Source organism: Pseudoliparis swirei, chromosome 2 (genome assembly GCF_029220125.1).
Source record: "Pseudoliparis swirei isolate HS2019 ecotype Mariana Trench chromosome 2, NWPU_hadal_v1, whole genome shotgun sequence".
NCBI classification, from domain to species: domain Eukaryota; kingdom Metazoa; phylum Chordata; class Actinopteri; order Perciformes; family Liparidae; genus Pseudoliparis; species Pseudoliparis swirei.
The window spans coordinates 2,603,446-2,617,663 of NC_079389.1; the positions used below are offsets into that span (position 1 = coordinate 2,603,446).

The 14,218-nt window shown below is 48.7% G+C and overlaps 1 protein-coding gene across 5 annotated transcripts in view; it reads right to left on the reverse strand.

Moving 5' to 3' along the window:
• The window catches only part of lmo7a (LIM domain 7a), a 50,771-nt gene that overhangs the window by 26,628 nt on the left and 9,925 nt on the right, over positions 1-14,218 (reverse strand). For all 5 annotated transcript variants that reach the window (XM_056438514.1, XM_056438490.1, XM_056438499.1 and 2 more), the window contains exons 3-4: positions 13,891-13,960; positions 7,504-7,610 (exon numbers count right to left, since the gene is read on the reverse strand). In XM_056438514.1, the coding sequence (XP_056294489.1) occupies positions 7,504-7,610; positions 13,891-13,960 (177 nt within the window). The remainder of the gene's footprint in view (positions 1-7,503; positions 7,611-13,890; positions 13,961-14,218) is intronic.

The window sequence follows — 14,218 nt, forward strand, 5'->3', positions numbered from 1 at the left end:
CAATTGGCATGCAACTAATGCCAACATGTTCATAATTCAATGCCCAATCTTGTGATATGCGAAGGTATGCGCTCTACCGAGTGCCCATTCTAGTTAGGTATGTTTTACTCCGCCGCATCCATCCGACACCTGTAGTCCCGTGTCAGATTGTAATCACGTTACATCATCAAACAAAAGACAGACGCAGTGTGAAGGGGAGCAGATCAGCGTTCTCACCGGTCCGTCAGGGCAGCTCGTGCTAATTGGCCGACGGCGGAGACCGAAATGGACGCTCACCAATTTGGCATACTGCAAATTTATAGGCCCCAATAAAAGAGGTGGCGGGGGAAAAAAATAGAAGAAAAATCCCTCCCTTGTGTGGCTTGGAACAGCCACAGAGCCGGAGATTATAGCAGCGCCGGCCAGCTCCAGAGAATAAAAAGAGCCGGGCGCCATAAAACTCCCACCGCACCGCTTCTCGTAAGGCTTATTTATGGCGAGTGGTGATAGCTCAACACAAGAAATGTATAAAACGGGCTATTTTCAGGCCTCCGGAGGAGGAGCCTCGGGGACTGCCGAGCGCTCATGTGATCGGCGGAGCGTCACCCGAGTCTGAAGCGCATACGTTCCCTCAGCAGGGAGCACGTGTACCGTCAGCTAAAATAACCACCACGGGGTGTTGGTCTTTAACGTGAAGATGTCAGATGTTCTTCTTTCAATGTGTCTGGTTAGTTGCGGGTTAAGACAGGAAGTTGGGGTCACCACATGTGTTCTGATTGGTGTAACTTCTGGCGTGGACATACTTTGGGCAAGTACCTATCAGGACGACGTTGCAATTTTTCGATCACGTGAAAGAAAGCACGCTTTCATCAAGTCAAAGTCGGGATTCTTGGAAAATTAGGCAATATCTCCCGTGTGATCTGATGCAGTCGTCATGAGTTCCCGATGGAATCTGCTCGTTGCAATTTTCTGAGAAACAGAAGTTTCTCATCGGATTATATTTAGTGTTTCTCTTCTAAAATATAAGATGTAGCATTTCAGTTGCGGGACAGTATGTTGGCTCTCCTCACCGGCCCTGAGCCCCACACACACACACACACACACACACACACACACACACACACACACACACACACACACACACAAGGGTGACAGACGCCCCTCTTCTTCTAACCTCTGGAGGCGGGGCAACGGCACAGGACACCATCAATCAACACCAGATGCATCAGCTATTAATAACACATTTATATAATAACTAGAAGACAGGCCAACCAAACCAGACCAAAATAAACACACGCGCTGGATGGAAGTTAAGCCCCTATTTAACATGTTGGACGGATAACTTCCTGACATGAGCCCACGGTAAAGAAAAGAGGACGCGTCTCCATCCGCGCTCCAACCAGACGGGAACAAACCGGCCCGGCCGGCGGAGCCCTGGAGGTGGCGAGGGTGTGACGGCAGCATACCTGCGCGATGAAGATCACTCGCTCCGCAGCATTCACCGACGCCACATGTGACCTCCTTCACCCGCGCTCTTGAATTCTGAGCAAAACACTTTGGGACTGGAGGACCGGAGGACACGCCCCCGCCCTGACGCAGCGGAGGCCCGCCGGTGGAGACGGTGCCTGGCGTCATTGTGCCGCCGCGTCCCATTCGGGGAAGACTGCAGCCTCTGTGAGGCTCTGTGCTGCACACACAGCCCTTGTGTTGCCTCTTTTCTTTTTCTCTCTTTTCTTTTTCTCCCTTTTCTTTTCTACAGCCGGGGCCGTGTCGGTGACGCGCGGACTTTATTTATTGGCTTTCTTTCTGCATCGCTGGCTTGTTTGCTTTTCACAATCTGCCACGGGAAGTGACGGCAGAGCCTCACACCGAACCGCCGAGAGCAGAGCGTCCCCGTGGCAGCCTCGCCGAGCCACACCCCAAACGCTAACACAGGGCCCCCTCCCCCCGCTCCTCGTGTTGCATTCTGCACATGAAAACACTCAAATAGACTCTGTCACCGGAAGCGGTTGCAGCTACATCAACGCGGCGCGCGGCCCCGTTGAGTAAATTCTGATAACAGTCGGCCTCAAAGTGTCTGGGAAACGGCGCGTTCCTTCAGGTCGGTCACACCCGGGCTTTGATATATGCCGTTGCGCAATCCTAAACCATATGTAATCGCACCGCGCGGCCACTCCTCTCTGCATCTATTGTTTGCGAAAAAGGCCCTTTGACATTCTTCAAAGGACTATTTGGATGTACCTGTCGATCCGGTGCAGCTTTTCTTTTCTTCTTTTCTTCGACTCTTGTCAATAATTTGCCTAAAAAGACAAATCAAACGGCGGCAAAACGAGTGAGACTTTGGACTCCCTCTCTGTTCTGTCAGCTGCCGGAGGTCACGGAGGCCAACGCTGGACTCATGACTTCATTTCCAAGTGGTTCCACTACGTAATATGCTTTAAACTGGCTTTTAGGTGGTTTGTGTCCAACGTCATTTTACCCAAATCACTGCTTATTTCTCATCAAGTTGAAGTCGTGTTTCTGGTCACCTGATCAATTCAAGTCCAATATTCACACTCTTTTACTTACTCCTGAGAGACACACCCGTCTCGTTTACCAGCGAGTCCCTGAATGCGTCTCCCTGCTGTTTGGTGCCGATCTGAGTCGATTAAGACGTTGTTGTTTTTTACAGCTTTTTGCGCAGTAAACCGCTTCCTGCTGCGGCCGGAACGAACGCTGCGAGAGCGGAGCAGTGGAGTTGTTAAACAACGAGCCGAGACATCAGCGCGAAGCCGAGAGGAGCCGCGGGCTCATAGTTGTGGGTTCGGCTCAACTGATAGATTGTTATCATGAAGCATATTTTAAGCGTGACATGAGACACAACAAGTGCCTCTGACTTGAGTTGATCTCCTTCATTACATTACAAGTCATTTAGCAGATGCTTTTATCCAAAGCGACTTACAATAAGTGCATTTCAACCTAGAGTATAAACTAAGAACAACAAGAATACAGGAAGTAGCATTTCCTCAACTCAGTCGAACTACAAATGTACCACAATAAGAGCTATTTAAGTGCCACTGAAGTGCAAATCTGTGTTTTAATCCAGATGTAGTCATTACTTTCCAACACTACTCACAGTTTATTGGAGTTTCAGATATGCTGCAATTCATCTTTCATCGAGGTCTGGATCGTGGAATATGACTACTACGCCATGGCCCTGCTGAGACTCCGCCCACTCCTCCTCTACCTCCATCTGCCTGATGGATCGTGGAGGTCTGGGTCGTGGAATATGCCGACTACTAACTCTTCATTCACTCTGTCATATTCATTGATTGTGTTGTTACTGTGTTTTAATTTGTGTGTAATGATTCCTTCTGGACACATTACATCGATTGTTCTGTCCATCCTGGAGAGGGATCCTCCTCTGTTGCTCTCATGAAGGTTTCTTCACCTTTTTTCCCGTGAAGGGTTATTTGGGAGTTTTTCCTGATCCGATGTGAGGTCAAAGGTCAGGGATGTCTATGTGTACAGATTGTAAAGCACTCTGAGGCAAATTTCTAATTTGTGAAAATGGGCTGTACAAATAAACTGAATCTTTGACGACTCTGATTGGAAGGCGTGAGGATGACGGGAGGTTCAAGCAGCTCACCCACTGAAATGAGCTGACTCAGCGTGAGAGTCCCTCAGCAACAGCAGCGCGTCACGTTAGTCACGGCTGCAGATAAACAGGAACATCCAACGCCTACGGCGAGCGTTGTGGCGTTCAACTCGGAGTTGACCTGAAGGAGCAGGCTGAAACATGCCGGGGGTTCCCGTACGGCACAACAGGTCAGTCGATGACCGCACGCTTCACCCTCAACTGGTTGAAAATGAGAGAGTCATCTGATTGGCTAGAGAGGTCTATGTTGAAAAAAACCTGCATTTGCGAATCGAGCCATGGCAGAGGAGTCTCAAAAACTCACAAACAAACACATCGTAATGTATTCATGCGCATATGTGATTAATGATTCATATGTGATTAATGAATCACATGTGATGAGTCAGATTCGGGTCCCAATGACTCCGCTGGGTTATAGTTCAGAGACGATGTGAACACGTCACCCAGCAGCACACTGTCTTATCAGTATTACATCAGTTTATCATGTTATATCATATATATATATATATATATACACAACCGTTCAAAAGTTTGGGGTCACTTAGAAATGTCTTTATTTTTCAAAGAAAAGCACTGTTTTTTCAATAAAGATAACATTAATCAAAAATACACACTATACATTGTTAATGTGGTAAATGACTATTCTAGGTGGAAACGTCTGGTTTCTAATGAAATATCTCCATAGGTGTATAGAGGCCCATTTACAGCAACGACCACTCCAGTGTTCTAATGGTACATTGTGTTTGCTAATCGCCTTAGAAGACTAATGTCTGATTAGAAAACCCTTGTGCAATTATGTTAGCACAGCTGAAAACAGTTATGCTGGTGATATAAGCTATACAACTGGCCTTCCTTTGAGCTTGAAGTTTGAAGAACAAAATTAATACTTCAAATATGAATCATTATTTCTAACCTTGTCAATGTCTTGACTATATTTTCTATTCAATTTTCAATTCATTTGATAAATAAAAGTGAGTTTTCATGGAAGACACGAAATTGTCTGGATGACCCCAAACTTTTGAACGGTAGTGTATATATATATATATGATATATATAATATGTTGATGTTAAATGTGTCGGTGGCTCTATCAGACAGCAGGTTGCTCAACAGAGCGGCGTGCTCTCTGCTCTAGCCAACCACGAGGCTCAAAGGTCAACAGGGACGTACAATCAGCTTTTATGGCTGCCGTGACAACGCGGTATGAATTAAACTGTGTTCTCGGGCACACCTTGCTTTCATATTTTATCTCATTTCTGACTCGAGCGTCACGCCAACACATATTGGCCGACTCTGAATAACTAGATTTCAAGCGCGAGCTGTGAATGTGTGAGGCTCACCTGAGCCAACGGGTTTTCTCTTTCAGTGAACTCGTGTTCAAAATGTACCTTGTGTGCACTTTTCATACCAGGGACTGAAGATCAGGGCTGTAATTCGTTATGATTCGCCTAATAAATCCATTACCTGGTCATTAAAAGCCATAAAATGTGTACGAATAAAATACAATAAATCCAGGGTAAAGATCGAGTGTCTGGTTTATCCCGAGCTGTAAGAATAGAAATAAACACACTGCAGATGCCAGAACGTGTATTAATCAAAGATAAATTACTATTGTAAGATAATCCTATTTACACTGTGCCTGCGACCATCACTCTCTATAATGACATTCAAGAAAGGATTGGCACGGAACGGGAAACAAAGGTAAACATTAAAACAGAAAAGAGGAGGAGCCGCTCGCTCGGTGTGTCAAAGAAGGAAAAAGGAAACGTAGAGAACCGACGGGCTGACGACAGGGAACAGGGAGGCTGAGCGAAGCACCTGTCAGACTGGGTTTAAGGGAGTGGAGGTTGGACACCAGGGCCAAAGACAGCTGACAGACATCTCCCTCTCTCTCTCTTTTCTCTCTCTCTCTCTCATTTGCCTACAGGCTCCGTTGAGCCACAGTGAAATTAAACCATTGGTTGAGCTCGTCCCGCAGCCATGTTTGGGATCACCTCATCATGTTACTGTGTGTGTGTGTGTGTGCCATCTCTCTAAATACTGCAGTGGGCGGGGGAACGACCACAACACCGAGCCCACGAATATGTTCATCTATATATATATATATCTATCTATATGTCTATATATCTATATCTCTACATTTTCGGCCGTATGAAAAGATGCCGCGTGTAAGAAAATCAGCTTGAAGACGAAGGGACTGCCGTCTGGAAACAGGAACTGTTTGACGGCAGCATGTAGACGATGAATGTTTCTTCCTCTCATAAAGTGAAAAAAGAGACGCCAACATCGTGAGACCTGCACCCTGGACCCTGGACCCAGGACCCAGGACCCAGGACCCAGGACCCAGGACCCAGGTGCACACTCTCAGGACCACATGCAGGGGGAGGGTGAATGCACAGGGAAGGGGGGCAGAACACTATTAAAAGCACTTGTCAAAGTGACCCCCGGGTCCTAAAAATAGACCGTGACCCCCCCCCTCACCAAAAAAAACCCCTGTGCACGCAAGCAGACGCGGTCTGGACTGCCGACGGGTTCTACGCAGAACACAGAACGTCCCACTTTCAACCTGAAAAAGGTATTTAGCTCCTCTTTCATGGGAAACAACAAAAAAAAACTATTACGCAAGAGGGGAAATGACCCATAATGCAACAGGTCCATAAAAGTATGACAATAATGTATTTACGACCCGGCTGTGTGTGAGGGCAGAGTGTCATCTGCTGTGGGGCAAGAGAGGGTGTGTCCTCACAGAAGGGCAGGTTTGTTTATTCAGAGTTCATACTCCAGTGTACAGTACATCTGCCTCTGTGTGTGTGTGTGTGTGTGTGTGTGTGTGTGTGTGTGTGTGTGTGTGTGTGTGTGTGCGTGTGTGTGTGTGTGTTTTATGGTTTCGACACCATTGTCAGCACTACTGAAGAATGACTGCCGGGAGGCTTGGGTGGATCATGGGAAAAAGAAAAAAAGAGAAGTGTTCCTCCACATTGTGGCGACGTCCCAGGGGGACAGCTGATGACATCACAGGGGGGACAGCTCTACCCTGTGATGTCATCACCTGAAGCGATGACATTCCAGGGGGACAGCTGATGACATCACAGGGGGACAGCTCTACCCTGTCAGCTCCCCCCCTTCCCCCGGCGGTGTTCACCGTCGCTGTGGACGGACTCTGAGCGCCCTGCCTCACCTCCGGGAGGCGCACCTGTGTCGAAAAAAAATATCAACAACAAGCGAACAGGTTGTTCGACATACCTGCAGGCAGATCCGACCGGCACGCAAATGACAGCGGGAGAGAAGAAAAGAAGTATAAACAGAGCAGCTCGCCGAGCGGCTTCACACCGACGGGACAAAACAGTGCTCGATGCCCCTGAACGCCACACGCCGGAGCCCACGGGCGTCCCTCCTCCGGCCTGTGAGGTCTCCGTCGTATTTTAAAGGAGCACATAGATGTGTTGCCATTATTATTCTGTTATTATTCTACTTTATCTGCTGCTGCTGTTACCAGTCGACTCACTTTTTATATCATTATCCTGCGTACTACCTTGATTATATGAATAATGCATGTGAATGTAACGCTGCACACATGACATCTAATGATTCTGCCCATCCTCAGAGAGAGAGAGAGAGAGAGAGAGAGAGAGAGACTCCTCCTGAAGGTTTCTTCCTTTTTTTTCTCTTTACGTTTTTTTGGGGAGTTTCTCCTGATCCCATGTGAGGTCAGAGGATGTCGTACGTGTGCAGATCGTAAAAACCCGATTGTAATTTGTGATTTTGGGCTATACAACATATACTTAATATTGAATAGAGCTCAGACACCAGAACACATGCAGTCAGAACCGCGAGCTGGACCTGGACGGGTCTCCAGCGTGGTCACGAGGCTCCTGGCAGCAGAACTTACTTGACTGTGACTCTGGTGGATAAGTCCTGGAGGTCCCCCGGGTGGAAGAGCTGCGCCTCCTTTAGTCCGAGCTTCCTGCAGGCTTTGAGGAAGACGTTGAGGTTGTCCTGGAGCGGGAGCAGAGCGGGGGAGATGAGCGGGTCGTCCTCCTCCGGGAGGCACAAGAGAATAATCACACAAGAATTCTCTCTGGCAGCCTAAACTCACTGCTTCCAAAGTTCACATCGCCAGAGAGCAGAGACAGGACGGGGAGGAGCGTGAGTGTGTGTGTGTGTGTGTGTGGCGAATAAGAAGTGACCCAGTGCAGAATACACACACACACTCACGCCCATGCGGGAGGGGAGGGGGAGGTGGGAAGGGGGAGGGGCCTGGTGACAGGAGCTGACTGACAGCAGTAGAGCTATACCTGTGGGCCGGGTTAGGGTGGAGACGCAGCCTCCAACCAGGAATGATGACGTCAGAGCTCCCACCCAACCGGCCGCGCCAGTGTGACAAAAAACAACACACACACACACACACACATACATATATACACAAACACGCATATACATACACATATACACATACACACACACACACACACACACACACACACACACATATACATACACATATACACATACACACACATACACACACACAAACAAGCATGTATACACATACACACACACATACATATATACACAAACACGCACGTACACACATATACACACACATATATACACGCACACACACATACATACACATATACACACACATACACATATACACATATACACGCACACACACACACTTTCCTTCTCCTCACACCCTGATACCTCCCCCCCCCCCCTCCAAGAATACCTGTGGAATCCGCGGGGCGGTGGAGTATTTTGGAAGGCAATCGGGTTGCTAGGATACGGGAGATCGGTTGATAGAAACCGACAGGGAGGACATGGGCGTGTCCCGCAGCGTGTCAATCACTTTATATTGTGTACAGTGTGTGTATATATATGTGTGTGTGTGTGTGTGCCCATGATTCACACAGAAGTGTGAGAGTGGGTCACGATGGCAAAAGGACATTTTGCTCGATAAATACACGAGCGTTTAAATTAAGTCTCGACCACACGCACAGCCCCCGCCATTCTTCTCCCGGGGTTGTGGGTTCTAATCCCAGGCGTCTTGTTTGTAACAACTCACTCAGAGGGCACGGTCCCAACATGGCGTAATGAAGGGGTAGCTAGTTCTATATTTAAAATGGCAAACATGCTTATTAGCCAATGTGAGGCCAGTGTTGACCTCTCGGCGCAGGAATCCCTCGCCAACCGCTTTGCTTGTTCCTTAGCGACACTTTCCCGGGCCCTAGGGGTCACCGTGGGGTCAAGGGTCAACCCCCTCCCCCCTATAGTCTGTCAACAGGCACTGAGGTCATTATAGCACATGAGAGACGTTCTCCCTCTCGGCTTTCTCCCGGTTAGACATGAGAACGCCATGTTTCCAGAATGTGGTCGAGTAGCCGACGCGTCGAGTTTTGTTCATCTCTCCCGACGTCTCTGATTCATGACCTCATCGATTTCATTTTAGAGTTCATAACACTCCATAAAAATACAAATACTTCCCAATACTCTATATGTCTTTCATTATATTTCTTTATTTCTACCATGGACTAAGAATATTGTGACCTCAATATTTACAGATTTTGTTGAAGTACAAGAATCTTCTCAGTGCCCTCTGGTGGACAACCTGTGCAACTGCGACACAGACGTAGTGGCTGGAATTTCACTATATCGACGGTAATAAAACGCTAATAGCGACCGATACATTGGCCCCGGATGATTTATTGATCTGGCTCTGGCCTGCAGACCATAAAGGACCAATGAGCTCGTCCCCCTGGTGTGAAGCCAGGACTCGACAGAGCCCAGTGTAATCAAGGCCTATGCACCAGGATCATTAATGTCCCCGAGCTATGGATGTCACCTCACAGGGCCTTATGAACACACTCGAAAGCGCGCCGTGGCAACCAGCAACCGAACACGCAGAGATAATGATGTTGGAGGAATGTTATGCCGACTTGTGCACATAATCCGGCTAAATATGCTGCACCGGCCCAGCAGCCTCCTAATCCTCTCATGAGGACCCGGGCAACCCCCCCCCCCTTGGATTTCAGAGCACTTTTGCACCGAGAGACGGAAAAGACTCGACTCGCAAGGTGTCTCATTCGTCACCCCCCCCCAACACACACACCCCGTTGCGGTCGCTCCGTTTCTTGTGTCCGCGCTCTACAATTAAACCTCCTCTGGCCCTTTGGCGGCGCTTCAATCGGCGAGCAGAAGCTATGGTTAAAATATCCGGCTACGCATTCCCAAGTCCTGTGACAATAAACCCAGAAGAAGAGATGGAATACTGGAAACGTTCCCCCCCCCCCCCGATGTTCGGCCGGCAGTCGGATCCAGACATAACACGCAACCGTACAACACAATCACGGCCGGACGCCTGTCATTGCTCGCATGATTACACAGACCTTCAGAGGCGTAAAGGGCCCGTTGGGGGGTCACTGGACCGGTCTGTTTATCTCCTCCCACCTCCACCTTCACTCGCCAGGGAGCATCCAGCAACGTGCCAATTACAGCGCGCTGAAGGTGGGCGGAGGCCGGTGGCGTCCGCTCGGACTCTCTGGACTCAGCCCAGCGGCCCTCGGATCCGGGGCACAACCGCACGACTATCTGCTTCGGCACCGTGATGGGGGGGGGGGGGGCAGGAGGAGTGTGCTGACGTGGGAAACAGTTCCCGGGTCTGGAGCCAATGTTGCTAAATATTCCAGCAAAGCCAGAGATTTCCGTTTGGGGGTTCGGTCGCCCTCCCTCTCGTCCCTCCGTGGGCTCGCTCTCCGGCTGAAGCCTGGTGTGGGTTTGCGCGCCGACTCTTCCGGATAGCGAAACAGAATCCACACTGACCGTGTTTACATGCATTCGAATAACTGGCTTAGTCGGACTGAAATCGAAGTATCCGTTTGATGTAAACACCTTTGTTCGACTATGTGCGGTCCGACTACGATCCGATTAACACCCCTGGATAACACGATCCGATTCGGTTGATAATTCGACTATCGCGGCATGTAACGGTGAATTGGATTAGGAACTGGACTTTGCGTCTTTGCGCATGCTTGAGATCCCGCCGCCCTCCTCCCCCCCTCCCTCCCATGTCGTGACCCGGAAGTCGAAAGAGGCGAAAGAGACGATAATGTCACTATTAACATCATGCAAGAACAGTAGAGGGATGTAGCTTCGCCTTGCTCTCTGTTCGCCATCTTTCTCGAAATGTTGATGTTGTTGTTGTTGTTGTTGGCAGTGGTGAAGAGGTCAAGCGGAAATGGCTGTATCACCACGAGTTGTAATGAAAACAGCGCCGCCTATCGTATCGGATATGACATGCTTTCGGCCAATGATTCGAATTACTCACTGCCATGTATATTGGGATAATAGCAGATGCCCCAAAAGATAGCAGAGTCCGACGAAAGCAAGATTCGAATTATACCATCATTTAAACACACTGACTTATGACCCTAATGGGGGGGGGGGGGGGGGGACAGAGAGCCTGGCGTTGGGTGGCGAGTCAAGTTATATCGTATCTACATTACAAACGCATTATCCGTAGTCTTTGTTCTCCAGTTCCCTCTTCTCTAACGGCGGCGATGGACAGTGGAAGTTAAGATAAACCCGACGCAATAATCCTCCAGGGTGGAATGATCAGCTAGAAAGATATCCAATCGGATGCCTTGAACGATCAATTCCAGAGAACACAGCAATCATCCACGTTTTAAACGCTTCATGTCCAAACTCAGGGGGGCGAGTGGGAGAGAAAACATGTTGGGCGTGTGTGGACGTCTCCGGTTCCCCGACACGCTGGCGTGAGATAACGCCTCATTTGCATATTCAAAAAACTTGCGGAGCCGAGAATCATCGTCCTAATGTCAGTTAATAACTGGAGACGTTCCCCGGTGACGTAATCACTTTGTGTCCGTACCGCCTCCCCCTTTGTTATTCGTCGGGTTGAGAGACGACCTCAGCAACAGAGAGAGAGAGATCCTTTGTGTAACCAGAAATGGTGCCTTAAATAACCACGTTTTAAGGTTCTTTGAGACACCTTTACAGGTTCTTTAAAGAACTTTCAGGAAATGGTTCTTTAAAGAACCCTGGTTTTAAAGGTTCTTTATGGAACCAGAAATGGCGCCTTAAAGAACCACGTTTTTACCTGGTCATTCGTCGGTTTGAGAGACGACCTCAGCAACGCCGAACGCTTTGGGAGAGGGAGAGAGAGAGAGAGAGCGAGTGTTTGTTTTTCCGAGCGCTCTCCTCTCTCCTCCATGTGGTTGGCAGGAGCTGGCGGCCGCGGGCCAACCGGGAGCCTTCCCATTTGCTGGAGAATTTATGATCAGGTGGTTTATTTATTTTGTTTGGGGTCCAAGTGCTCTGAAATACCACGGCTGGAGGAGACACCGTACCTCCTCACCTCGGCAGGTGTTCGGCCCGTTGTTGCCACCAACAGTCCAAAAACATGCAGGCGGTGAACGACGCGGATATGACGTCACCGCGTATGTTACCGCGAGCGACGTGTTCGCCGCCGTGCGGCTAGCTCCCCGAGCCCAGCGCCGCGCGCTCACACCGGCCGGGTGACGTTGTGGGTCTCTGTCTGTCTGTCTGTCTGTCTGTCTCTCTCTCTCTCTCTCTGTAATTCCTTCCAGACAGCTGGACTCAATTACTCCCACTAGAGAGCGCTTAGTGAGGGGCGGCCTTAAAGGTAGGGTTCTCAACCCTCTACTTCCACAGCACTGTGTGCAGACACTCCCAAAACATTTATCCCACCGTGGAACCTGACGGGGCCTCCGATCCACGGGCTGCCTCGGCCCGGAGGCCTCGCCGGGCCGAAGGAGAGGTGAAAAGGTTTTGGGAAGCGCCGCCTCGATAACGGGTTGTTACGTAAGACGAGCTCTGGCCCGGCCTGACCTCCCGTCACTCGATCGGAGTCTTAATTAACCTCGCGGCACAAAGACGTTCCTGTCTCCGACGACTTGAACTTGAACGCAGCCTCCAGCGCGGCACGCATAGTATGTAGGGCGCGCGCTCATGCACGCCGGAGCCTTTCAAGCAGCTGCAGCGTTTGCCCAACTAATTAGTGCGGACGGAGATGAGCAGCGACAAGCCAGTGAGGCAAACACCTCTCTCTCTCTCTCTCTGTGTGTGTGTGTGCAACAGGAGCAACGGGCGGCCAAGCTGGTACGGAGGAGATGAGGGGAGCTGTTGAGAATATATGGATGTGTGTCTATATATGTGGATGTGCATATGTGTTTATGTGGATGTCTATATGTGTGTATGTATATGTGGATGTGTATGTGCATATGTGTGTATGTCTATATGTGTGTATGTATATGTATATATGTGGATGTGTATGTGCATATGTGTTTATGTATGTGTGTAAGTGTGTGTATATGTGTTTATGTGTAGGTATATGTGTGTGTATATGTATGTGTGTATGTGTGGAAATCCTTTGAGGGGTGGCCTACTAAAAAAAATTATATTTCCTAAAAAAATAATTGTCTTAATGTAACTAATCAATAGAGGAAGTTTAATCTATTAATTCATAAATGTTTCCCCCTATATGTAACTGTTTTTTCAAAGTAAAAGCCCCTCTTTTAAAGGTCATGGATGAAACCTGTGAGGCATGTGAAAGATGTTCAGACTCAGCCTCTGGGAGCCAGACCGCAAGCCCAACAGGAAGTCAGACATTTAGAATTTGCTGTGCAGCATTCAGAAGATCCAGAAAGCCAGAGAGCTCGTCTTCAGCAGCACCGCACAGCATCACAGTATTTATCTCTACAAGCTCCTCTGAAGAACCCTCTGACTCACAGATGTCAACAAGGTGAACTTTAACTTTTTAACTTGACTTCAGCCAATGTTCAGATTTCTGTTCAATTAGCTCATATTTGATCAGATAATGCCTCCTCGGCATTTTTAAACAGTAGCAGACGTTCGTCATTAGTTGGGGGATTTTAATGGACAAATCCAAGAGTTAAAATATTCACTTGTGCCTCCACTTAAATGTAAAATACATACAACGTCCTACACGCAGAAACATGAAGGTGGCACCTTGAACCAAAAATGGTTCTTCAGAGTGATGCCATAGAAGAACCATTTCTGGTTCCACAAAGAACCTTTCAAACCAGGGTTCTTTAAAGATCCATGTCGTTAAAGAGTTGTTCAAAGAACCTATAAAGGTGTCTCAAATGAAAAAAATGGTTCTTTAGTAGGTGATGGTTCTTCGTGGAACCACAAACCCTTTTAAAGAACCTTTTAAGAACCATTATTGTTCCGTGCGACGCTTCGCATTCAAGCCGAATAAGAAGAGACTCACCAGTCCGGCGATGGGTGTGGGCAGCCGGTTGACCCTCCTGATGACACCAGGCGAGATCTGGTTGATCAGTCTGAGAGCAAAAAGAAAGAGAGGGAGAACATCAGGGGCCGGGAGAGGAGGGCGAGTCCCTGGCTGGTCTGGTCCAACCAACAAGCAGAGAACGTGTTGCAAAGTCTCTCCGTGTTGTGTGTTTACGACTGTGTTTTAATGGCGGCCACCTGGCTTCGGTTTCGTAAACGGCTAGCGGTGTAAACACACCGGGTCCACGGCTCCTGGACCACCGCAGACCAGCAAAAGTGTTTTCAGAAGATTATGGTGTAATTGAAAA